The 27,736-nt window shown below is 41.8% G+C and overlaps 2 protein-coding genes across 4 annotated transcripts in view; one reads left to right on the top strand and one right to left on the bottom strand.

Annotated features, from left to right (window-relative positions):
- Nucleotides 1-4,638, top strand: part of LOC109918405 (zinc-binding protein A33-like) — a 10,362-nt gene extending 5,724 nt beyond the window's left edge. Inside the window, exon 6 of the mRNA XM_020518330.2 lies at nt 2,064-4,638. Within this exon, the coding sequence (XP_020373919.2) occupies nt 2,064-2,617 (554 nt within the window). The 3' untranslated portion in view covers nt 2,618-4,638. The remainder of the gene's footprint in view (nt 1-2,063) is intronic.
- Nucleotides 4,639-11,663: 7,025 nt separating this feature from the next.
- LOC109918401 (FKBP prolyl isomerase like) lies at nt 11,664-18,793 on the bottom strand. Of its 3 annotated transcripts, none has more exons than XM_048616556.1 (3): nt 17,079-18,793; nt 16,378-16,541; nt 11,664-12,790 (listed from the first exon to the last, which is right to left on the bottom strand). In XM_048616556.1, exon 3 carries the CDS (start codon nt 12,663-12,665, stop codon nt 11,736-11,738), a length of 930 nt encoding a protein of 309 aa, XP_048472513.1. In that variant the 5' UTR covers nt 12,666-12,790; nt 16,378-16,541; nt 17,079-18,793; the 3' UTR covers nt 11,664-11,735. The 3 variants fall into 3 exon arrangements, with proteins under 3 accessions (XP_048472513.1, XP_048472514.1, XP_020373915.1); XM_048616557.1 differs by having other exon boundaries at nt 16,378-16,539; nt 17,133-18,793; XM_020518326.2 differs by having other exon boundaries at nt 17,298-18,793.
- Between the last annotated feature and the right edge of the window lie 8,943 nt (nt 18,794-27,736).

The following is a 27,736-nucleotide window of genomic DNA, read 5'->3' as shown; positions in this document are numbered from 1 at the left end:
CCCCTCCCCCTTTTCTGATGAAGGGTCTAGGCCCGAAACGTCAGCCTTTCTGCTCCTATGATGCTGCTTGGCCTGCTGTGTTCGTCCAGCTCTGCACCTTGTTGTTTCTTATTTCAGGTTGGGACCCTTCTTCAGACGTGAGCAAGGTTAGTCAAAGAGGTAGGTTTTAAGAACGTGTAAGAGGTGGAGAGGCTGGTTCATGAAGACATTTCCAGGGCATCAATCTCAGGAAGCTGAAGACATGACCATGAATGGTGGGAAGATTTTTAAAAACTTTTTAAGTGCATCACTGCCAGCTTCTGCAATGCATCTTGTGAATGTTATACACTAATGCCTGGTTACAGCAGAACTTCAGAGCTTAGCTCTGATCTCTTGGTTGCAGGATCGCTTAATGCTGCCTATTCCAGGCTGTTTCTGCAGATTGTCATGCACATAGTCTTGTGTTGTAGCTTCACCAGGTTGATAATTCATTTTTAGGTAAGCTTGGTCCAAGCATATCCTCCTACACTCTTTAATGTGCTAAATTTGGTCTCTTGAGCTGATGGTAATAGTACGATGGAGGATATATCAAGCCTTGAAGTTATAGATTTTGGTTGAATACAAATCTACTGCTGTTGATAGTCAATATCACCACATGGATGCACAGGTTTGAAATGTTGGGTCTGTTTGAAGTCAGTCCAATTTAACACAATGGTAGTTCTACACAACATGAAAGAGAGTATTCTGAATGTGAAGACAGCATCTCAACAAGGACTATGCAATTCTGGGGAAGGGTCACTTGACCCAAAACATTAACTCTGATTTCTCTCCACAGATGCTGCCAGACCTGCTGAGCTTTTCTGGCAATTTCTGTTTTTGTTTGGATTATGCAATGGTCACTTGTACTAATGTTATCACACACAGAAGTATCTGTGACAGGTAGATTGGTGAAGATGAGGTCAAGTAGACTTTTTCCTTTTGTTGGTTCCCTCACTACTTGGCCCAGACTCCAGCTCAGTCAGTAGTGGTGCTACCAAGCCCCTCTTGGTGATGCACATTGAAGTTCCCTACACAGAATATATTCTGTTCCCTTTGTCATTTCTCAGTGCTTCCTCCAAGTGGTGTTTAAAGCAGAGTACTGATTCATCAGTTAAAAGTTTGGTGGGTGGGCGAGGTTTGTTGAGAGCTGATAATCATCAGAATGTTTCCTTGCCCCTGTTTGACATGATGTCACCACCCTTCTTGAGGTCCAGAATCAATGTTGAGAACTCATATCAACTGCATTCCAACATTATGCTACTGGTCTGATGGGTCTGTCCTTCCAATGGAACAGGCCATAGCCAGGAACGATTGTGTTGTTTGTGACATTGTCTACAATGCATGATGCTGTGAGTATGACTGTGTCAGGTTGTAGTTTGATTTGTCTTTGGGACAGCTCTCCCCAGTTTTGGTACAAGCATCCAGATGATTGTATGGAGGAATCTGCATTGTCAAAAGGGTTGTGTTTAAAATTGTTATTTCCAGTGCCTAGGTCAATGTTGAGTGGTCCATTCAGTTTCATTCCTTCGTTAGACTTTGCAGTAAATTTGATACAACTGAAGGGTTTACTGGGTCATTTCAGGGGGGAATCAAGAGTCAACCACAATGCATGGTCTGGTGTCATATGTAGGCCAGACCAGATAAGGATGGCAGATTTCTTTCCCTCAAGGACATCAGAACACCAGTGAGTTTTTACGACAATCAACAGTAGTTACATAATTGTCATGATCTTCATTTTAAATTTAGATGCATACAGAATTCCAATTTCACAATCTGCCATGGTGGGATTTGAATTCATGTCCCCACAACTTTAGCCTGGGATTCTCAAATACTAGTCCAGGAACATCAAAGAAACATTTTATCTTGAAGACTTGTAAAGCTGAAGGAGATTACAGAGATAAAGATGGGCAATGCCTTGGATTTTCTTGAATATATGGAGGATATTTTAATATCATGTAAATTTTACGAGGGATATTTTAAATCAATTAGAGTTTTACTAACACATTGCAAATAATGGTAGCACTGAATATATTATTTTCTTCCAGTTCCAGCATCTCTGACTCTGGATCCAAAAACAGCACATCCCCAACTCATTCTGTCTGAGGACTGGACCAGTGTGAGGCTCGGAAATAAACAGCAGCCGCTCTGTAACACCCCACAGAGGTTTGATTCTTGGGCCTTTGTCCTGGGATTGGAGGGATTCACATCAGGGAAACATTACTGGGAGGTGCAGGTGGGCAACAAGACTGAATGGGGTCTGGGAGTGGCTCGAGAGTCTGCTCAGAGGAAAGGGGAAATCGACCCAAAACCTGAGACTGGATACTGGACAATGGGGCTAGGAAATGAAAATGACTATTTTGCAGGTACCTCTCCCACATGGACCACCCTTATGCCTAATGGGAAACCCCAGAAGATTGGGGTTTACCTGGACTATGAGGGTGGACAGGTGTCATTTTACAATGCAGACAATATGTCCCATCTCCACACATTCACCCATACTTTCACCGAGAGAATCTTTCCTATTTTTGATCCAGGATGGAATTTTAGCAAAAAAAATTCAGGAGCTTTAAAAATTATCCGGATTGCAGATCACTGCTAGTTAGTTTCTATTATTTTGCCTCTGGTGACAGAAGGGAATTATAGCTGTTTTGCTAAACCATTGCACTCTCTGTGGTTAGGTACACCCACAATGCTGCTTGTGAGGGTGTTCCAGGATTTTGACCCAGTGCAGAGTCTTCAAGGTGTGACCTCACCAGTGGCCTGCATAGTTATCATAAGAGATTGGTATACTAATATTCTAATCCCTTTGTAACAAAAGCTAATGCCAGATTAGGGAGTAAGTACCGAGGAGAACATAAAGAGGTTGGACGAATGAGTAATATGGCAATGGCATACAAGGTAACAAAGCATATAGCTCATCATTGCCACACAAAATGGATACCTATGAAATGATTGCATTTAGAGGAACTTGAGTGCCTGTATGAATCACAGAAAGTTAACCAAAAATTAGGAAAACAAATATGTTTTTTTTTATACATTCTGCAGCTCACCACCTTCTTCAAGCCGGATTAGGGATGGGCAATAAAATGCTGACTAGCAGCAATGCACATGAATGAATGCCTAAGTTACATAGATGGGAAATCTCACACCAAGGGGCCTTTATGTCAAAACATTAACATTTTTAATGCATTTTGATAATAAATATAAATTTTAAAACTAATACAGATAAAAATTTGTCTAGCACATTTGCCAGTTCTAGGAGAGTCCCAAATTTCCATTACACTATCCTTTTTAAACACTTTCAACAATATGGTGTAAAATTAGACCCCATATTCAACAGATATGGTTTCTATCTATCCTTTTTGTAGTCCTTCTTATTTTGTAGGTGGTCTTCTGGTGGACCTCTGACCAGAAGTTTCAGGTTCAATTGCAATTATTAAAAACCATGGACACTCTCCTCAAGATGTAGCAGTTTCCAGGGTGGGGTCTAACCATGCTTTTGTATAATAGCTGTATCAAGACTTGCCTCTTACATTCCCTCAAAATCCAAAAATAAAAACCAATAACCTATTAGCCTTTCTGGCTATTTTCCAGATGGCCTCATGGCATTTAAATGATCTGTGCATCTTGACCTCTAATCGTCTTTGAACCTCCACTGTTTCTAGCTGCTCCCCATTTACCAAGTACCCTGTTCTACCCCTTTCAGTTTCAAAATAGATGACCTCACATTTATGCACACTGAAATCTACTTGTCAGCTTTGCCATTCACTTGATCTATCAAAATTTCTTTGTAATTTGATATTTCTGTCGAAACTGTTTACAATGCCAGCTATCTTAGATTTGCAACCACCAAATTTGGAAATATGGCTTTCCATTGCAACTATGTCATTAATAAACTGGGCTATTAATTGAGGCCTCAACTCATAACCTAGGACAGTACTAGTTACATTCTGCCAATTAGAAACACCAGATCATTGTCCTTAATCTCAGTCCCCTGCTGTTAAACCAGTTTCCTAACCAGGTCAGTAATTGGCATGCTTTAACTTTTGCTAATTATCTATCTTTGACTTTATCAAATAACTCATCTTCTGGAAGCCCATAAAACGTTCAGAAACATTCTCTTGCCCTTCAGTTTACTCACCTCTTCAAATACCGGAATGCAAAATGACCTACCACATCAAATCCATGCTCAACCTCGGTGTGCAGCTGAAATCTTTTGAGGTGTTCAGTTTCCATACCCCTAACTCTAGTAGAGAATATATCCAGTTACTGCCATCAATCAGCTCATTGAAAGGGACTATATAATGAAGGGCTGATAAGCATCTTTCTTATTCATTAATGTCAGGGTCAACACAAACAATTAGTGAGTTGAAGTTACCTTGTTAATTGGACATTTATCTTGAAGACGTTAAATTTTGTCCACATTTTGTAAAGATTGAAATATGTACATCAGAGTAAAGTGCTCTGTGATTCAGGGATTGTGATGTTTAATCAGCTTTAATAATATTGGGTAATGCTAGTTTACATTTACTGCACTATTTTCTGTATGAATTGATGTTTAAACTTATGATGGTGTTAGATAAAGCATCTGTAATATATCAATAAATGAATCATCTTGGATTTCTGTGTCACGGACAATATATTTATAAAAGAGAAGTTAACTGATTAATCAGTTCACTCAACGATGGATCATTTGGTTTACGCAATTGGTAATGTACTTCAACTGGCTACCGTGGTATGTGCCACATACGAGCTTGTATTAACTTTTACACGCAGATGGTAAACTTTCAACCAGCACTTCGCATTGAGATGAAAATAAGGTTAAAAATGAAACTGCACCAATAAGTTCTTCAGCCACTGCATGGTTAGTAAGGAGTATGATTAGTATGGGACTGCAGCAGTGAGATAAAGGCCAAGTTAGTTACTGAGCCAAATTTCTAATAGTAGTCAAAGTGGAAATTCACTGCGAAGGGTGTTTAGTGTTTTAACTGGAGTGTTCTGCAAGAAGTAAACACTCCAGAGCAAGAAATAAGTGGGAAATGAAAAATGACATAGATTAAGAGGCAAACTTTCAGTAACACCAGTTGCAGATTGATAGCACAAACCACAGTTTGACACAACTGAAGGGAAAAAATGTTGTTTGGTGAGTAGGATTGGTTAATATTTCCAGGGTTTCAAATAAAAGTGAGGTCTTCAGTCTGCAGGGTTTTTCTTCTTTCTTTTCTTACAAATAGCCACTTAAATATTAGATTGATACCAGTCATCTTCTTTTATCCTTAGTTTACAAAAACAATATCAATACAGTGGACAATCTCAAGCAATTAATTTCCAAGATAAATCAAATACAATAGTGATGGCGAGGTCTGCTGCAACATGTAGAAGCAGCTAGATAGCGTTGTCATTCAAAGCAGACACATTTGTAGTAAGGATCCCTTTTAAATCTTTCCCCTCTCACCTTAAACCTATGCCATCTAGTTTTGTACTCCCCACCCCAGGAAAAGACCTGGCTATTCAACCTATCCATGCCCCTCATGATTTTATAAACCTCTATAAGATCACCCTTCAGCCTCCGGCTCTCTGGGGAAGTAGATGCAGCCTATTCAGCCTCTCCCTATTGCTCAAACCCTCCAACCCTGGCAACATCCTTGTAAATCTTTTCTAAACCCTTTCAAGTTTCACAACATCCTTCCTACAGCAGGTACTAAAGGTTGGTTTATGATCATGGACAGAAAGATGTGACTGCAACTGAGACAGGTACAATGACCCAGGGAGCCTTAGCTCTTACAAATGTCCACTGGTTACAAGGCTCTTGCAACCTCTGCAGAGAAAATTGGGGACTGTAGGGTTGAAGACCAAACTGACCGGAGCAACTTGATACAAAGAGCCATTCAAGTGCAGGAAAGAACTAGAAATGTAGTTGTGGCACAGAACAGTACAATTAGAGTGAGAGGTACTGTTCTCTACTGTTCATCATGTGGAGGTGATGGTGTTGAACTGGGGTGGACATGGCCAGAAATCACACGACACCAGGTTATAGTCCAACAGGTTTATTTGAAAACATAAGCTGAGGGTCCAAAAGCTTGTGTTTTCAAATAAACCTGTTGGTCTATAACCTGATGTCATATGATTTCTGAATCTACTGCTCATGGCAGCTATGAGTGGGAGTCCCAAAGGTTACATTGCCTGCCCAAGTGCATAACTTTTGGGTGGGGGTGGTGGGAAATCCAATAGTAATTGTCCACATTTGTACCACTGACATTGGGAAGACGAGAAAGGAGGCTCTGCTGAAAGACTTTGAATAATCAACTAAATTTAAAAGCAGAACCTTTAAAGTAATAATCTCTGGATCACTTGGTGGAATGGTTTTCCATTCCACTGGCACCAGCACTGGGGTAAGGGAGCTGTTCTGGTGAGTGTGCTTCATTTGAACTGTGCTGGAGACCAGCGTCCTGGCAAATCAAGTAACAGGGTTGCAGAGAAAGCTTTAAACTAATTGAGAGGGGTCGGGGTGTTGGAAGACAGGAAATGTAGGCTTACAAATCAAAACAATATAGTAGCATCAGAAGGTAGCTATTTGGACAACAATATCCAAAATGGGGCTGGAAGAGACAGTGTACAAAAATAGAAAAAAGCAAATATGGTTCAAAGGGAAAAGAAAGGTAAAAAGGCAAAGTTAATGGCTCTTTACTTCAATGCATTTAGTGTTTCGAACAAACTAGATAAATTAATGGCACGAATATAGGTTAATGGATATGATCTTATGGTTACAAGGAAATCAAAGCTGGGAACTAATTTTTAGGAGTATATAATATTTCAAAAGGACAGGAAGAAAGTAAAGAATGGTGGGGTAGCATTGATGATAGGGGATGAAATAAGTATAATAGCAAGAAAATGATCATGTATAGAAAATGTACCCATATGGGTAGAGGCAGAAAATAAAACGAAAGGTGACACTGGCAGGTGTAGTCTCTAGGCCCCTCCCAACAGTAGCTATATGGTAGATGAGAACAAATCAGGAGATAATGAACGCATATAACAAAGGCAGTACATTAATCATGGGTGACTTCAAATTTCATGCAGATTTGGATAGTCAGATTGACAGAGGAAGCCACGAGGAAGAATTTTGAGTGCATTTTCCTCAAATAATGTGTTATGGATCCAATCAGGGACTAGACTCTGGTGATGAGTAATGAGGCAGGTTTAACAAATTATGTAAGTGTAAGAGATCCCCTAGGAAACAGTGACCATAACATGGCAGAATTTAGCAGTTTGACAGGGAGGAACTTGGGTCAGAAACAACTACAAACTCAAATAAACGTAATTACAAAGGAAGGAGGGAAGACTGGCTGGAGCGGTCTGGGTCAGAAGTTTAGCAGCGACTACAGTCGCGGAATAATGGCAGACGTTTAAGATAATAGTTCACGGCTCACAACAAAGACATATTGCAGTGAAGGAGGATTCTAGGAAGGGGATAAGCCTACCATGGTTAACAAGGAAAGTTAGGCATCAAATTGAAATTAAAAAATCACAATGTAGCAAAGATCAGTGGTAGGCCAGACCATTTGTAAATTTGTAAAAGCCAACAAAAGATGATCCAAAAAAAGGAAGAAAATAAATTAAGGGTAAACGTGCAAGTAATATCAAAGTCAACAGTAAGACCTTAAATTATATAAAAAGGAAGGGAGGGGTCAAAGTTTGGCTGGGCAAATAATAATGGGGATCCAGAAAATGACAGTGGGGTTGAATAAATACATTGCACCAGTCTTCATAGTAGAAGACACTAATAACTATTCAAAGGGCAAAAGAATCAGAAAATAAATACAATAACTCACTAGTGAAAAAAAAAGTAAGGCTACAGATTGATAGGACTCTTGACCTGCCAATAAAAGGGAAAAAAAAAATAACTGTAGATGCTGGATATCCAAAACAGAAATTGCTGGAAAATCTCAGCAGATCTGACAGCATCAGGAGAGAGAAAGCAGAGTTAACGTTTTGGGCCCACTGATACGTAAAAGAAGTAGTGACAGAGACAGTGGATATTCTGTTAGTAATCACATTCTGGAAAGGTCATAGAGGGTTAGAAAACTGCAAAATAAAGACCTTTATTTAATAAAGGAAGGAGACAAAGAAAAGTAACTATAGGACAGTTAGCTTAATGTCCATTATTCAGAAAATGTTAGCGTCTATTACAAAGGATGCAAGCACAAAGCATTTAGAAATACATAATAGGATTAAATAGAGTCAACATAGCTTCACATAGGGGAAATCAAGTCTATAACTAGAATTCTTTAAGGGGGTAATGATTAAGATAGATAAAGGGAGTAGTGGGTGTAATATTTGGATTGGCTGGAGGTGTTTGATAAGGTACCACACTTTGGGCTACTTAGGACCCCATGGTATTATGGAGGTAGTATATTAACATGGATACAGAATTGGCTCCCTGAAAGAAGGCATACAGTTGGGATAAGGGGTGCATTTTCAGGATGACAACCTGTAACTAAAGACTTGCAATAGGGATCAGTGTAAATAATTATGGCCCCAGCAATGTACATTAATGACTTGGATAAGGAAAGCAAATGTACTATAGCCAAGTTTATAGATGACAAAAGAGTCTGAAGAGAAATACAAAAAATGTCAAACAAATGGGCAAAAACTTGGGAGATAGAAAATCGTGTGAAAACGTGAAGTTACACATTTTGGCAAGAATAGAGGAGCTGAATAATATTGCAAATAAACTGCAAAAATCTACAGAAGAGGGATTTGTACATTATCATCCACGAATCATAAAAAGCTAGCATCCAAGCTCTCGAGTAATAGGAAAGGAAAATGGAATGTCAGACTTCATTTCGAAGGGAAGAGTATGAAATTTAGGAGGTTTAGCTAATACTATACAAGACACTAGTGAAACCACAGCTGGAGCAGTTTTTGTCCCCTTCACTAAGGAACGATATACTGGCATTGGAAGCAGATCAGAGAAGGTTTGCCAAGCTGATCCCAAGTATGGAGGAACTGTTAGGAGGTGAAGTTGAGTATTTTGGGCCTGTACTCATTGAAATTTAGAAGAATGATTGGTGACCTTATTGAAACACACAAGATTCTTCAAGGATTCGACAGGGTAGATGTGAAAAAGGTTGTTTTTCCTTATGAGACAGTGTAGGACCAGAGGACATAATCTCAGAATAAGGAATCACATGTAGAAAAAAATTCGGCCTCATCTTTATCTTCAATCAAGGGTACTGAATATATGGAATTCTTTATAATAGAGGACTGTCAGGGATGGGTCATTATGTATATTCAAGGCTGAGATAAGACTAATTTTTAATCAGTAAAGGAATCAAGTGTGAAAAAGACAGGGGAGTGGAGTTAAGGATTGTCAAAACTGCATGATCTCATTCAATGCCAGTACTGATTTGATGGGCTGAATGGCCTACTTCTGCTCCTACATCTTATCTTATAAGCTTGCCTTTTTGCAGGTGTATTGTTCTAATCCTTTCTTAGTCTATCCCTTGCATCACGCACAGTTGCAGTTTGAGGCAGTGAGTTTTTACATACTAGTCATTTGACAGTTGCATCTTCAGCATTACATGGTTAATTTCTAACTTGTCCAAGCATATCGGACACATCTCTCCACTTGTGCAAAGGATGTTCACCTAATATCTACTTCTTGCAATTCTTTCTGGCAGATTTGTATCTAGTGAGGCCAGCTTTTCTGACCCCTCCATAGTTGTGCTTAAGGTTGTGGTGGAGAATAGTTTTCTTGAACTGCTTTGTGGTGTAGCTATGAACAATGCTATTGTGAGCTATCATCTCCACAACTAATTTGCATTTTCTCAATATGCTTCCTGAAAATACATGACCCATTTCAAGCCTATTCCTGCTTTGCTGACTGTGTTTTATACACCAAACCCTTACATTTTCCACACCCTGTGCTGATGAAAATGTAGGTGGCTGGGCCACTGGACTATAAACAGAACATCCAAGCCTGATAGTACAGCAGTAACTTAATACTGCATACCTTTTGATTCAAGGACCTTTTTAGACTTGGGAAGGCAAAAGGTATAACTGTCATAGCCTTGTGATGCTTCCCTGTCTTACTGCAGGTACAATTTCGTCAAACACCAAATCCTACCCATTTTCTCCAATGATTGGGGCGAATGTTCAATCTCTTACCCATAACTTTCATATAGAGCCTCCGCACAACTCTGGCTCCATGTTATCACTTTCTACAGCATCTGTGTAATGATTCTTTTATTGTTCTGCTCTGACATTCGTAATCCATTTGTTTATGTGAAGTTAGAAGAAATGTTTGTCATATTCAATCATTTTTCATCCACCTTCACTGAAGAAGAGTGATGAAATTGACAAATCACAGTAACAAAGAGACAGTAAAGCAATTGCATAGGAAGAAAATAGATAAAGAGGAGGCTTGTTAAAAGGTCAGAGCTAAGATGGTGTGGAATGCAATACCTAAAAGAGGGGGTAATCGTTATAAGCAGATTCAATTAAATATATTTTTACAAGGGATAAAGACTTAAAAAGGGGATATGACACGGGGGGGCTTGCACAGGCACATCGGATTTAATTGTGCAACATTCTATGTTATTATGGCTTGAACAGCATCATGCCAAGGTACGAGAATTCTGATCAGTCTTTTGGAATATACATGAAATAGCTGGCCAACTAAAGGATTCCATCACTAGATGGTGTTGCACCAAAAAGAATAATATTTCAATGTTGTAAGAAACCATGTGCAAAACTCTCACCTAGTTTACAACAGAATCGCAGTGTACAATAGCTGCTGACTTGGCTACAATGCTGACAAGAATATACTCAATTTGATGACAAGGGTAATTAACTACCTGACAAGACCCCTGTGATCTATAAAGTTCCAGATATTCACAAACAGCTGTGACTCAGAGAGCCAACTCCCTAGGTAGAGTGACAGGGTCAACCTGAATGAGCATGTTCTCCAATAGACAAGTAGGTCAAGCAAACTTGCCTTGGCAAGTGCTTTCAGATAAAATACATGGCTAGGACATATTTCCCGATCTAAACAAAAATTTGTCTCAAAGCACACTCAATCACTATTCAGTTGAAATCACAATGTTGCAAGTTTAACTCTTGTACTTTATTAACAAGATATATTCTGATCTATCTGGATTAACATTCATCCACGAAACACACAAATTTATGGAGATCATTGCACAAGAAATTTAGCAGTTCATTTAAGAGTTTATATTCTACATTATGGATACCACAGTCTAAAATCCATGGTTTCACAGAATTGGAAGCCAGGTTCTTGGCAATGTGCAAATTTCCCTCAGATAACAATTAAATTCTGGCAAACCTCAGCAATTACTTAGTGAGTTAATGCAGTCTGCAATGAATGACAGTTCCAGTTAGCAACTCAACCTCATTACAATTCTTCAGGTATCTAGTCTTCCCACAATCAAATCATGGCTGATGATGTATTTTCATTATATTCAAAATTATCTGGGTGCATAATAATGAACGTGTCTCATAAAGATGCAAAATCAGCTGTCTGGATCTCGTGAAACAATTTCAATAGCATTATAATCCAAAGTATAATACAATACTGAAATACCCACTGTACATTTATTAGTGAAAAACATGAAATTTTCCTGTGGTCAAGTGCTATTCTGACAATGAAACAGAATTTTTTTTTTTTTTCCCAATGTATCCTGATGTGTACACTCTCAGATGAACAGCTTACTCATTGCTTTGCCCATTTTTTCATTTTGTGCCTTGACCTGTTCATTAAGAACTCTAAGTTGCCTCGCAGCAGCAGTGTTTCCCGGTTCGAATTTCAGCACTTGCTTCAAATCACTTTTGGCTTTGTCAAACTCATTAATGGCAGCATAGGCCTGACCCCTTCGGTACAGGCATTTCACAGAGTCTGGCTCAATCTCCAGTGCCTTTGAGCAGTTGTGGATGACATTTCTGTACTGCTTCTGTTTTATCTGGCAGGCTGCCAGGTTCGAGTACAAGGCCTTTCTAGCCTGGTCGTACTCCTTTGTTTTCTCAGGAGGCACATCATATTTCAGAGTCACCAGCAGCTTCAGTGATTTTGCATAACGTTGTGCAGCTCCAAAGAGATTCCCACTTTTAAAATGCTCGGTGGCTTTGCCTTTGTGATGCATAGCCATGTGCCATTTTTCCTCAAATCCCATTTCCCAGGAGTCCCGCTGCAGACTGAACTCCTCTAGCTTCACAACCAATCTCAGTCCTTCTCTGCAGTCTGTGAATGTTTTCATCAAGTCTGGAGCAGGGATTACCTCACATTGCTCTCCCAAAAGCATCGTCTCAATACATTTCTCAATCAATTCCACAAATTGCGTATCGCTTTCGCCAAGAATCAGCTCAACGGACTCATTGATCCCATTTTGGAAATGGGTCCCTGCATCAAAATGGCCGGAGGGTGTCACTTCCACACAAACACGACACTTTGAACCTTCTTTGGGCTTGTCGAGGCCACTACCTCTCTGTAGAATTTTCTTCACAAAGGAACCATCTGGGCATGTCCAAGTGCAGAGCTCAGGATTAGTCTGTTCTTCAGTGGGAGCATTTTCTGGTCTATCACTGTGCGAAGTCGCCACCAAAGTCTCATTCAATTGATTTGCTGCCATTTTTCCACAATTTAAATTATTCCTCCCATCTTACCATTCTGTATTTTGTATGAATTTGACAGTACTGATGGCTCCCAAGTCCCACATAGAAATCAACGCACTCATGAATGACCTGTGGTTTGCTTCTGAAAAATAAAACATCAACAACTACAAGGTGAGTATTTAAAACAAGTTCACAACCTTTCTTGATGGTGTTGCCTCCTGTTGATGGCTTTTCCAAAAAAAGGTACCAGAAGTCATACACACTGCAACAGTTTAAGAAGGTAGCTCACCACCACCTCATGAAGGCCAATTACGGATGGGCAATAAATGCTGACCTTGCCAGTGGTGTTAACATCCTATAAATGAATAAGGAAAAAAAAATCCAAGTAACCACTCTTCATGCTCTAAGTGTAGTTTTAAGCATGAGCGCCAACATGGATTTTACCAGGGACATCAAAATGTCTGACATGTGGCACTAAAGTGCTGCAGTGTTCCAGCAAAACCCTATGCAAGCTGGAGGACCAGCATCTCATTTTCTGCTTAGAAATTTTACAGCCTTTAGGACTCAACATTGAGTTCAATAACTTCATGGTATGAAAGTGGCCAGTATCTATTTTGATAACACTCTCATCCCACATGTATTTTGACAGCATGGTCTTGTTCTGAGAAGTGGCCTTTTTTAAAATATTCACACCTATCAATGTCACCTATTTTGCATATATATCTCTCATTTACTATCATTAACAGTCCCTTTGCCTCTATGTCTGGGCACCTTCACTGTCTTTTCCATTCACTCCTCTTTCCCTTGTCAACAACATAACATTATTCTTCATTAATTCTAAAGAAGAAACATTGGAAACAAAATGCTAACTGTTTTTCTCTCCTCAGATGCCGCCAGACCTGAGTTTCCCCTGAATCTTCTGTCTTATTTGAATCTCCAACATCTGCAATATTTTGTCTGTCTGTGTTTGTCACACATACTTTTCAACAGTGTCTCTGGCTAACAATCAAGAGTTGGAACCCTGGTTGACCTTACATTTCTTCAAGGAAAATAGCCATTGCAGCAGCAGCAAATTTATCGCAACAAAAGTAAACTATACAACACAGCACCACACCATGAACTGCATGAATAGTCAGAATGTTAAATGAAGAGTCACAGACTTGAAATGTAAACTCCATTTCATTACCCACAGATGCTGGCTGACTTGTGAATATTTCTAGCATTTTCTGCTTTTATGTCTAGCATTCTTGGTATTTCACTTTTGTAACTGGGGTACACGATTGATTCCATATCAGAGGATAATAGGCAGTCGTGATCCCCAGCATTCATTAGGGAGAGGAAATAACTGCTTTCTTTTACTGTCAGCACCATTTCAGCAGAAAGAAAAGGAACAACCAATACAGACTTAAGAGCAATTCTAAAAAGAGATGGGGCTGTTGAGGGTGGGAAATGAGCAAGTGTATTTCAATGTGGCAGGACAAAATGAGAGTATTGGCACAAAATATCTGTATTTTTGAGCTTCATAAATTGAGGTACGAGTACAGCAGGAAGGTTGTTATGCTAACTTTTAAAAAGCTCTGGTTAGACCACAACTAGAATATTGCATCCATCTGCTTACTTAACTTTGCTAAAAGTGACAGGGTTCTTGTAAGCGTGCAGGAAAGATTCCGAGAATCAATCCAAAAATGAAGCATTTTAGCTACAAGATCGGGTGATCAGATGTTTAATGTGAATCGGATCGTGGGAGCAGGTGGTGAGTCAAGGGACAAGATGAGTTTGAGAAAGGGAGATAGGAAAGAAACTTGAGAAAGATGCTGGATCAGGACAAGTACTGGGAAGCAGTATTAAAACAATTTGGCCAGGCAAGCCAGTGGGAGATAAAGATGCAGACAAAGGCAGCTGAGCAGATGGTATGTATGGCATCGAATCTTACAGATAAAGAAGTCCACAAGCCCCTTACTAAGCAGTTACAGCTTAATGTTGTTCAAGACCTGAAACTTGATACTTATGAAGGTGATAGGGTAGGGGGAGGTGATTAATACTTTCAAATGAGATTGGAAAAGCATTTAGGAGAAATAAATATGTAGGGTTATATGAATAGAACAGAGAAATATGACTGACTACAGACAGTTAGCATGGTCTCCACAGGCCAAATGATTTTTTGGGGGCTATTATGTTCTGTATCTGACTCCTGTTGTGATCCTGCTGTCAGAAAAAATGTTCACAGTTTTATACACGAAGTCCAGCTCACTAGTGAGAATGGTCAGTAATGTAATAAATGTTTATGAGAAGCTATTTCAATATCTACGAGTGATTGAGGCTGGAACTGCTGACATGGCAGAATGCCCATTGAACAGAATTGTATTCAGCACATGATGCCATGAAATAAATTCAATGACATGCTTCAATTTGAGTGTAATCCTATCAAACATCACATTGGCTCTGGCAAGAAAATTTCTAATGCTGTGAAAATGACACTGTCAGAACACCCTGTACAGGTATGAGGAGGAAGTTCACTTTGCATTATGCAGGTAAAGCTGAGCTTTTCAGCAAATGTTACTTCAAGCACAAGCTACAGTTAAGAGAAACAGCTGTATACAGAATTGAAACTTTGAAAATTTGCAGCACAGGTGGTGATAATTTGGTTGTTTGTGCCAGCCAACAGAAAGCTATCCAACCCATTTAACTTTCTAGCTCTTTTCCCTAACCCGCCTTCACAATTCCGGGCAGTGCATTCCATACCCTATTTACTCACCATGTGTGAAAGCTGTTTTCTTAAACCTCATATCACATTTGCTCCTTTTGCAAATCACTTTAATTCAGTGTCCTCTCATTTTTGTTCCTTTTTTGAGCGGGAACAGTTTCTTCTGTCCATTCTATCCAGGCTACTCAATTTTGAAAACCTCTACCAAAATCTTCTCTCAGCCTTGTTCGCTCCAAAAATAAGTCACGATGTTTTCAATCTATCCGCATAGCTAAAGTTCTTCATTCCTGGAACCATTCCTGTAAATTGCTTCTGCACTCTTAGCAATGCCATAAGACCATAAGACATAGGAGAGCAGAAATTTGGCCATTCAGCCCATCCAGTCTGCTCTGTCATTCAATCATGGCTGACAAGTTTCTCAAACCCTATTCTCCCGCTTTCTCCCCATAACCTTTGATCCCCTTGACAATTAAGAACCTGTCTTAAATGCATTCCTATCCTTTCTACAATACAATGTCCATAACTGTTTGCAATACTTTAGCCGAGGTCGAACAAGTATCTTGTACAAGTTCAACATCACTTCATTGCTCTCATACTCTACACCCCTACAACTAAAGCCAAGGAGACTGTGTACTTTATGAACTGTTCTCTCCACTTGTCCTGCCACCTTTTGACCTGCACACCCATATGCCTCAGCTCCTGCATCTCTTTAGATTGATAACTACGATCTAATGTGCCTTTCAAAGATTTTCCTGACAAAATGTATCACACTTTTCTGCACTGACTCTCATCAACCATATCTTCGCACACTCCACCAACATGTCTATGTGCTGTTAGTGTTCTACACTATCCTCTTCGCAGTTTACAATTCTTCAAATTTTGTGCCACTGCAAACTTTGACTTTGTCCCCTGTACACCAAAGCCTACTCTGCCATTCAAACTAGTTATGTTTCAGAAGTTCCAATTCACAAACCAGCTAAATATTCACGTTTGCAACAAAGTGGAATAAAACTATTGATACTTACATAAGCGATAATGAGGGATTGGATTTGTTACCCCTCACGTGATCCACAAATTCACATCCAGTGAAATGTACTCGTTCCAAGCAAGTATTTAGCTGCCATCATAGCCACCAATGTAACAGATCAGGAGAATGCAGAACCTCTTAGAAACACGTGTTCACATTCCTCTAAACAAACAATTAACATTTAGAAGCAGCTCACAGATCATTAAGCATAGTTTTAAATCTTGCTTTTAACAAAACTAAAATAAATAAAACAAAACTAAAACAGTTACCCTAACAGATTATGCTTTTCGTGTTGGGTCACACCCACCCCTTAAAGATATTTCTCAACCCCCGATATATTAGTCATCCATAACATAACTGCCTATTTTGTATAACCAATCCACCTAATAAGCCCACTTCTTTCCCTACTGGAAATAAACCCATCCCTCGCCCTTCAGGAAACAAAACCCATCTCTGTTTCCTTAGCAAATGCCCATCTCTATCTTGAGTAATAAACTCTCTGTTCAGTTATACTACCTTCCTCCCAGTAAATATCCTACCTCAGTAATAACTCCACGTCTCCCCTCAGTAAAAAAAAATCACAGCATCCCTACCGTGTGCAAAGAAGTCATTCGGCCCATCGAGTCTGAACCAGCACCCCCAAGACCATCTCCACCCAATACCCATAACCCTGCATTTCCCATGGCTAATCCACCTTACCTGCACATCCCTGGACAATACGGGGCAATTTTTAGCATGGCCCATCCACCTCACCTGGACATCTTTGGACTGTGGGAGAAAATTCACACAGACGAGGGGAGGACGTGTAAATCTCCACACAAGAGAGTCGCCCAAGGCTTGCAATCGAAACCGGGTCCCTGACGCTGCGAGGCAGCCGTGGAATCCACTGAGCCACAGTGCCACCCTTAAAATACCTACGCTGTCAGCAAAGAGATCCTACTCCCAGCTCCCTGCCCTCAGTATCCAGGCTTTGGGAAGCGTCCATGTGCGGTTTTCTTCCCACGCCATACCCAGGTCGCCGGGATTTGCCAGCGGATCATGGTCCTCCCGCAAGCCCCGGCGCGCGTGGAGCCGGACAAATGACGGTTCGAGATTCAAAGACACCCCTCTGTCACGAACTCCCCTTCTCCGGTCACCGACCATCAACGGACACCGACATCCGGGGGCTCGTCGACGTCACTTCCTTAACGACGGGCCATCGGTTGCCACGACTACAGCGGCCTACCTAATTCCTCCCCCTCCCGGCGTACACATTTCATTGTCACCATGACTGACTTGCCAGTCAGGATTACAGCCGAGCGGCGAATGGACTCCAGCTCGGGTCTGAAGCAAAGGGAAGGGGCACCAGTCAAGTTGAAGTGTTGGTCCTGGTGCCAGCTGTGCCCCCGCGTGCCTGCCGCTCGCGGATGGCCTCAGGCGGGCGGCGGGCACAGCCAGGAAAGGGAGGGTAGCAGCCACGCCGAGCGACCCCCTCCGCCTCGCCCCGCTTGGACCTCTTAGCGGCCGCGTTGGTCAGAGCCAGGCCCATGGACGTGTGGTTATCCGGCCTGCCCACTCCCTCCGCATCAGGGCCACGTGGGCACAAACCGGGAGTGCGGGGGCCTGAAGTTCACCGGGAACTCAGTAGCTGCCCCTTCCAATGGCACACCAAAGGAGAGAGAAACGCTGAGAAGGAAGGAGCTCAAGATGTGACGAATCGACTTTCCACACAGCAGCGCTGAAAAATCTGAAGGCAACTGTTCACTTCCCGCATTGTCAAACAGGGAGCTTTTGATGTTGCAAAGACACTCGCTCTTATGTTTCACCACCGCAAGATAAATATCACGTTTCAACTTTATGACTTTACCACGGTCCTGATTTTTGTTTGCATATTTCTTCAGACAGTAAGAACATGGCAGAGAATACTTAAAAGTGGAAAAGGATACTGTATATTTAGTAACTTTGGGCCGTTGCTGCAGAAGCTGGAAATCTGAAATAAAGGCAGCAAATGAGACAATCACTCAGCAGATCTGGCAGTATCAATACAGAGATAAACAGACTTAATTTTTCAGGCTTTTTATGCCAGAAGATCTTTCTAGGTTTTACTGAAGACTTCATCCAGTTATTTGTACGTAAATCAAATGATGCAAGACTCACTGCCTGTAAGGTGTTAGAGGCAGAAACCCTCATTTCATTTAAAAGGTATATAATAGTACACTTGCAACATCAAGGTATACAAGGCTATGGGCCAAGTGCTGGAAAATGAGATTAGGATACTTAGGCAGTTGTTTTTGACCGGTGCAGACTTGATGGGCCAAAGGGTCTTTTTCCATGCTGTAGACATCTATGACTCTATAACTACAGTCTCATGTCTGCCAGAGATTGTACATTCAATTGTCTAAAATTACTTTACATCCAATAAAGTATTCATGAAGTGTAAACTTTTGTGCAATATAGAGAAATGCAATATTTAATTTGTCCAAAAACAGAAATGAGATAATGATCGATTTTATTTTTTCTTTTTTAAAATTTTTATACTTTCTTGGGATGTGGAGTTCGCTGGCTGAGCCAACATTTATTGCCAATTCTTAGCTGGTCTTGAGAAACTGCTTTTTAGAACTGCCGCAGTCCATTTGGTGTTGGTGCATGCAGAAATGATGGTGATTGAGAAATAAGTGTTAGCCAGCAAGCCATGGAAAATTTTTCTGCTTTTCTTCTCGAAACTGAGATTTTTTTGAATCAAACTCTGAAGGCAAATATTGTCTCCGTTTATAAATTCCCTTTTAAAGACACCGCCTCCAAAAAATGCAGTGCTGCCTCAGCTGTGTGAGTGTTAGGTGTTATGTGACACTTACGATGCTCAAGGTGTTCAGTTTATTTGCAGGAACTCTGTCTGCTGGCTTGCTTGACCTGCTCCATTCCAATCTGCTATATGTGCTTCTATTCAGCAATAAAAGAGCTGCTGTTACTTTCATTCAAAATGATCAAGATAATCCTTTCATGGCATATTGGTGTCATTGGCTAGATGAGCATTTATTATCCTTCCCTACTTGCCCTTGAGAAGGTGGTAGTGAGCAGCCTTCTTGAACCACTGTAGTCCATGGCCTGTCTGTTTACCGATAGTGCTGGTAGGAATGGAGATCCAGGATTTAGATCCAGTCAGAAGGAGTGAAGATGTTGTTACAGTCACTACATGATGTCAATTTCAAAATGTAATTGCTAAAGGGCCACTAGGGACATGATGCACCTCCCAGGAACAGGAAGAAAAGGATATCTAGTTTGAGGGAATTAATGCATTGGTAGCTGATTAGAAGTAAACCTTCTAATTGAATAACTTGTTTTCTTGACGGACAGCTTTTGACATTATGGTGGGTCAACACATGCATTTCAGCTGTATCAAAATAACAATTGAATTCTGATCCCTTTAATTAATCTAGCCTGCTCAGTCCATGTCAATAGAGAAGAGCTTTACAATCCCTAACCAAAAGTGCATTCAGCAAGCAGTAATTAAATGTAGCTTTTCTCTTCACAATCTTCTTCTCCAAACCCTAACTTACATTTCCTATTGATATTCCAGTAAGTTGTCCACCTCAGCCTTAGTCAGTCACCAACTGTTTCCTCATTCAGAGATTAGGAGAGTGAAGGGGACTCCAAATTCACAGAATGGTGTCTCTTGTTTGGCTATGATCTGAGTGCTCTTGTGATATCTAGGAAGAGAAATGTGCCTGTCTGAATCCTAAATGATCGATTATGTGTTCCCAGATACAGTAGGACAATATGGAAATGTACGATAGATACACAAGGTTCAGACTCACTTGCCTATGGCCTGAACCCTAGATTCACAGGAGATGATCCCTTCACATTTCCCTCGAACTCATCAATACAGGATGCAATGTAACAGACCATGCACTGCAACAGCACAAAGGAGAGGCAGTGCCCAGCAGTTATGTCTTGGGCTAGCAAGCCAGATGCCCAGGCTAATGCTCTGGTGATATGAGTTTAAACCCATCATGGCAGTTGGTGAAAATTAAATTCACTAAAAATCTGGAATTACTAAGCTGATCAAATGGTGACTATATAACCACTTGACGATTGTTAAAAAAAACTAATGTCCCTCAGGGAAGGAAATCTGCAGTCCTTACCCGGTCTGTCCTACACATGACACTAGATTATTATTAACTACGCTCTGGCTCAATCTTGATAAACAGTAAAGGATTGTTACCTCGTGCTTAATAACTACCAAATCACATAGTCTCACAAAAAAATGTACGATCATAACGTAACAGTAAGTACACAATACTAATAGTTACATAGACTTAGCACTTATGAATGTCTCTGCAAAACTGCTTAAAGACTGGAAACAACTGGCTAACTCCTCCCAGAAATAATCCTGTATATCCTGTTGGGCAGAGCTTATCTCATCTTGTTAGTTAATCCTTTAAGGTACTCACTGCCCTTTAAAATTTCCAACTGCATCAAACCAATCTGGGTCAAAGTTTGTCATGTCATATATGGACTTGATGTTGTGGTCTGAAATCTTTGGTGTTGGAACTGGGCACCGATACCTCATGGACCATTATGATATGTAGATCTGTGCATGCTGATAGACCAGTGATAGAAAGTCCTGCTGTATCAACAACATAAAAGTTTTCAGGTGTCTGCACTGAGGTGAGATTTAAAATGGAAAATGCCAATACATATATGTCAGATCCATTATAAACAATTAATTTATCATATATGGACTGCACCACACTGTGCCAGTGTTGTGACTACATTTCACCTAAGCTGCATTAAGGATAGATATTTGCACTTCCACAAGTCTTTGAAATGTAGCACACGTTGTTCATTCCTTTCGGTGTATGTATGCAAGTAAAGTTTTCAGATTTTCTAACAGCATCTATATGTCAAACCGAATGTATGTAATGCATACCTGGAGTTTGCAAGCTGTTACTTCCTGGATTTTGTTAGCATGCTTGCGTAGCATGGATAGATATTTGAAAACGTCTTTGACATTGTTCCTTGGTTGGCTGTGCTGTGGGGCATAATGTTGCACTTTTTTTCCCCATAAACTTGGACTTCTTGCATGCTGCAACCTAATGTACTCTTTTAGAACATAGTATATATCACGAAATGCTCGATACTGTTTTGATGGATGAGACAATCCACGGTTTGGACATTTTGCTGCTCATGTTGACAGCTGCAGTAGTAGTTGCAGAGTCAAGTACCTGTAGGTGTTGTTGGCATGCTATAATTGCTTCATATTTGCCATTCTTCCAGCAGTGTATCAATGGTATAATCTTTAGTTTTGTCCAAAGTGTGTTTTGGAAAGATTTGATGAGTGTTGAGACAATAACCATTTCCATTAGCATTTCAGCAAAATCACTTCAGTGAAATCACATTCTCTACCTTTGCATTGACATCTGGCTATGAATTGGTCCATATTTTCACCTGGCTGTTAGTGGTATGACATAAACTCAAGGCTATGAATCCTGAATTTGACTCTGATCTTAAGATGATCTCTGGGGCTTGAAAATATTTCTCTAGATTTTTGTGATCATCACTTAAAATATAGAACATTTAATTATTTTAAATTCTTTGTTCTTCGAAATGGTGAGATATATGACAGCCTGTTTCTCATCGTCTGTAATCTGCTGATCCACAAAGTGAAGATTCATTCTTGACGAAACTGGAATTCAGACAGAATGCTGCTGGAATGCCATGGTCAGATGTATGCTTTGCATCATTGCAGTGTTTTTTTGTGTTCTTTTAAGTCGCAAATAAACATCTGTGTTGCAGTGCAAATGTTCTTTTATCTTTACATTTGTTGGCTTCTCTCTCTTTTTGTTTGTCTTCCTATTGCTTTAGAGATTTCTGCTTTAACAATTGCAGACTTATGCCAATAGGTGGCATTCACACCCAAAGAAAGACAGGTAGCTGCATTTGAGAAGATTAAATGGTGGAACCATAAGACTACACAGGGTAGGAACGGAAGTAAGTCACGTAGACCAGTGAGTCTGTTCTGTCATTGAATGAGATTATGGCTGATCTGACAATCCTCAACTCCACATTCCTGCCTTTTCCCCATAATGCTTGTTTTCTTACTGATTAAAATTCTGTCTATCTCAGTCTTGAATGTATTTAACAACCAACCTCAGCAGTCCTCTGCAGAAAAAAAATCCATAGATTCACTACCTGCTGAGAGAGGGAATTCCTCCACACGTCTGTCCTAGCTGGTTAAATCCTTACTCTGAGGTTATGCCTTCTGCTCCTACAGTCTTCCACGAGTGGAAACAGCCTTTCCAGATCTACTCTGTCAAACCCCTGAGGAATCTTGTATGTTTCATGATCACTGTTCATTTGTCTAAACTCCATTGAGTACACTTCCAACCTACTCAACCAGTACCCGCTATAGTTTTAGCAAGACTTCCCAATTTTGATACCCCATTCTTTTTGAAATAATGGCTAGCATTCCATTTATTTTTCCTATGATCTGCTGAACTTGTGTACCAGCTTTTTGTGATTTATTCATGAAGACTCCCACATCGATCGGTGCTGCAGCTTTCTGCAATCTATCTCTGTTTAATAGAGGAGCTGCTCTATTCTTCTTGCCAAAGTGCACAACCTCTCATTTTCCCACATTATATTCCACCTACTAAGTTTTTTTTTCCACTCACTTAACCTGTCCGAATCCACGAGGAGCTCGAACAGTTCATCCACTTCACTAACACCTTCCACCCTAACCTTATGTTTACCTGGACCATCTCTAACACCTCTCTCCCCTTCCTGGACCTCTCTGTCTCCATATCGGGCAACCACCTAGAATCCGATATTCATTTCAAGCCCACCGAATCCCACAGCTACCTAGAATACTCCTCCTCCCACCCACCTTCCTGCAAAAATGCTATCCCTTATTCCCAATTCCTTCGCCTCCGCCACATCTGCTCCCAGGATGAGGCATTCCACTCCCGTACATCTCAGTTGTCCTCGTTTTTCAAGGACCGTAACCTCCCCACCTCGGTGGTCGAGAACGCCCTCAACCGTGTCTCCCGCACCTCATCCCTCACACCCTGTCCACGCAATAAGAACCAAAAAAGAATCCCCCTCGTCCTCACGTACCACCCCACCAACCTCCGGATCCAACGCATCATCCTCCGACACTTCCGCCATCTGCAATCCGACCCCACCACCAAAGACATCTTTCCCTCCCCACCCTTATCTGCTTTCCGGAGGGACCACTCTCTCCGTGACTCCCTTGTCCGCTCCACACTCCCCTCCAGCTCCACCACACCCGGCACTTTTCCCTGCAACCGCAGGAAGTGCTACACCTGCCCCCATACCTCCTCCCTCACCCCCATCCCAGGCCCCAAGAAGACTTTCCACATCAAGCAAATGTTCACCTGCACATCTGCCAATGTAGTATACTGCATCCGCTGTACCCGGTGTGGCTTCGTCTACATCGGGGAAACCAAGCGGAGGCTTGGGAACCGCTTTGCAGAACACCTACGCTCGGTTCGCAATAAACAACTGCACCTCCCAGTCGCGAACCATTTCAACTCTCCCTCCCATTCCTCAGACAACATGTCCATCCTGGGCCTCCTGCAGTGCCACAACGATGCCACCCGAAGGTTGCAGGAACAGCAACTCATATTCCGCTTGGGAACCCTGCAGCCCAATGGTATCAATGTGGATTTCACAAGTTTCAAAATCTCCCGTCCCCCTACCGCATCCCAAAACCAGTCCAGCTCGTCCCTGCCTCCCTAACCTGTTCTTCCTCCCACCTATCCCCTCCTCCCACCTCAAGCCGCACCTCCATCTCCTACCGACCAACCTCATCCCGCCCCCTTGACCTGTCCGTCCTCCCTGGACTGACCTATCCCCTTCCTAACTCCCCACCTACACTCACCTTTACTGGCTCCATCCCCACCTCTTCGACCTGTTTGTTTCCTCTCCACCTATCCTCTCCTCTATCCATCTTCTATCTGCCTCCCACTCTCTCCCTATTTATTTCAGAAACCCTTTCCCCTCCTCCTTTTCTGATGAAGGGTCTAGGCCCGAAACGTCAGACTTCCTGCTCCTATGATGCTGCTTGGCCTGCTGTGTTCATCCAGCCCTGCACCTTGTTGTCTCGAATCTCTCTGTAGACTCTTTGTGCAATCCTCACCATTTTCCTTCGCACCCATTTTGGTGTCATCTGCAAACTTGACAATAATACATTAACTTCCCTCATCCAAATCATTTACTGTAAATAATTACATTCCCAGCACTGATCCCTGTGCCACTCCTCTGGTTACAGTTTGTCATTCTGATGAGTACCTGGCAAATTCAGCTCTCTCCTTGCTCTGAAAGATGTTGTGTATAACCAAACTGCAACACAGGGCTCAGTCTGCAGGCACGTATTGTATATGGACATTGGCATCTGGCATTTGCCAAACCCATCACAAAGATAATGGCACCTTTCTGATACGCTGGTGGTCTTCTGTAAGCACAGACTTGCAGGGTGCACTGGCAGGTAGCATTGAAAGGTTGCAGCAAGGACACTTTGCACACATGGACAGCTCATAGATTGGACCAGCTGCATCTCAGGGCTGCTGACTTAATCTCTTAGCAGTTGCTTAATTAGTGCCTGCCTGCATGCTCATATCAACCATCCCTTGCCTTACATTGTCTTACTTTGCCAATTAGTGCAGTCGCACTATCGGGCAGCCTGCCTTGCTGCTCAGCAGTCACCAGTCAAGTGGGTGTACATCTTACCGTATGGCAATGTGCTGCATCAATCTCAAACTTGTACCATGTGTCAGCAACTTATGCAGCAAACACACTGCATGTGCAGCAGGCAAACAGCCATGTCTCAAAGTCTTAGGACAGTCATCCTCACTGAAGTCCATGGTAGCAGAAGTCAATCAGAGGGTCTCAACATTGGCACACGTCAGTCAGAGGGTCCTGGCACAAGGGCAGTCTTCCATACCATCCTAGGCCATTCGATACTGTTAGGCATCTAGTCAGGTGATTTTAGTCAGGAGGTCTGTGTCTTTGCAATCTGGGAAGTCGGTTACAATCAATCCTATGATACAATAGCGGCCGGTCTAAGTAGTAGACCATAGTTGGGGTAGTAGTAAGTAGTAGTTGGGGAGATGCACAGGCACTGGTCAGGAGTCTGGGCATCTGTAATCTGGGGCTGTCCAGTTTGGATGCTCAATGGATGGGCTATGGTCACTGCCAAGTCTCTCCAGAGAAATAAGGGGAATGAGGTGTTCAAGGGTGGTCATTGCAGCAGGAAGGACACTCAGCAAGTTATACCTTGGGACTGTGTTGCAGCCTGAGGGCTGGTGGTGAAAATTGTGAAGCAGGAGCACCATGTGTGCAAAGTGGATAAACAGTAAAACATCGATGGAAAATATTCATGCATGGTGAGGTTCGCTAGGTCAGGAGCATCTTGGCTTCAAGGGAACAGGGATGGCAGTGTATGACTATACTTGGAATGTTCACCTCATGTGCCAGGGGCTGAGTGGGAAAATTGAGAATGTGCAGGCTCATGTCAATGGGTTGGGTGGGGACCTGTGAGCTTGTTTCTTGGAATGGCTACCAGGAAGAAGATTTGAATTATTGGGAGCTCACTAACATATAGAGGCAGAGTCAGCAAGTCACTGCTGTGGTCAGCTCACTGTCACCTTTCGTCGCACTGGAAGTGGAAATTGCGCAATGTGGAAAAAAATGGCTGTGAACACACTCGGACTACTTGGGGTATGTGACTCGACCAGTGAGAGAGAGAGATTTAGGACCCACCAAACTTCTTTTAAAAGGAAAGAACATTCTTACTGCTTAGGACACAGTTGTGCAGGGTCACTCATCCTTCAACATTCTAATTCATTGCCCCTTTCTTTATGTTGCAGATTCCTGCCCCAGACATTGCTGACCAACTTATTCACGCCAACACTTTTGGACACAGAGGCCGTGAAATAATAGGGATGTTGTCAGAGTGGAGCCAAAAGTATCAGCAACACCCATAGCCCAGTATCTGCTTTGATGCTCTTGCTCCCACATGATGCAGCAGCTTCTCAGCATGGACATCTATTCTTGAAACATTACGTGTGGCCATGAAATTATGCCTCATGCTGGAAAAATGGCATTTGGGGGCTGCACAGAGAGGTAGACAGCCATATGTAAGGTGAAAATTTATACCCCTGCCACCAAAGTTCCCACAATAAGTTTTCTTATTTCTCTCCCTCCTCCCTACATGTTAGTGAATTCCCTAGTTACACTGTTTGGATAGAGGGAGCCTGCTCAGCAGTAGGATCCATTGGCACTGGAGGATTGTGCTGGAAGATCCCAGAGGACTAACAGAGAACAGGCACCTGCTCAGCCACAGAAAGGTGAAGACCCAGTGATGTTGGTGATGGGGACTTCCCACCAGATGCAAGTTGACCCTCCTTGGTGTGAGCCTTCAAGATTCAGAAGGGGGAGGTGGAGGCCCAGCCACTTTTAGAGTGTCCTGAGTGGAATTCTTCCTCCACTGGGTGATCTTGTTACCACCCGGTCTCCTTGTCAGGAAGATACATCTGGAATGCACACCAGTTTTCTCATACCCCGTCACCATATATTTTAATCATGGGGACCAACGGGTGGTGTGATGGAGCCACATTTTGTGCACCTCTCCAGCAGACTCTGAGAGTGTTGGTCCTGGCTTTCCATGGCAGGCAACCTATCCATAGAGACAGCCAGACTGTGGCATGACCCGCAGCACTACTGCAGCTTCTGGGCAATAAGGTGGTTGTGTCCCACATACCTGTTTATGTCATTACATTTCACTCCTGTTTCTCCCTGTGCCTGTGGACAAAGTCCCCCATGTTGTTTAAAGTTTTGGCAAAGTTCGATAGCTCGGGTTGTGGATGAGGTTGTTGACTTGCTCGCCGAGCTGGCTTGTTTATGTTCAGATGTTTTGTCACCCTGCTAGGTGACATCATCAGTGGAGCCTCCAATAAAGCGATGTTATTCTACCTCGCTTGGAATTTATCCTGTCCGGTCCATTATGGTGAGTACTGTCATTTCCAGTTTGGATCTGTATGGGTTTATATATGGGGTCCAATTCTATATGTTTGTTAATTGAAGTAGGGATGGAGAAGCATCTAGGAATTCCCATGCGTGTCTATGTTTGGCTTGGGCTACTATGGTTACTTTTCTCCAGTTAAACTGATGACCTTCATTGTCTGAATGTACAGATATTAAGGAGAGTTCATCATGCTGTTTGCTGCTAGCTGATGTTCATGTATTCTGATGGCTAGGTTCCTTCCTGTCTGTCCGATGTGATGTTTGTGGCAGTGGTTGAAGTATTTTATAAACCTCGTTCGTTCTGCATATTCTGCATTTAATCCTTATAAGTG

Source organism: Rhincodon typus, chromosome 35 (assembly GCF_021869965.1).
Source record: "Rhincodon typus isolate 14 chromosome 35, sRhiTyp1.1, whole genome shotgun sequence".
Lineage (NCBI taxonomy): Eukaryota > Metazoa > Chordata > Chondrichthyes > Orectolobiformes > Rhincodontidae > Rhincodon > Rhincodon typus.
This window is presented reverse-complemented; position numbering and strand designations above follow the sequence as displayed.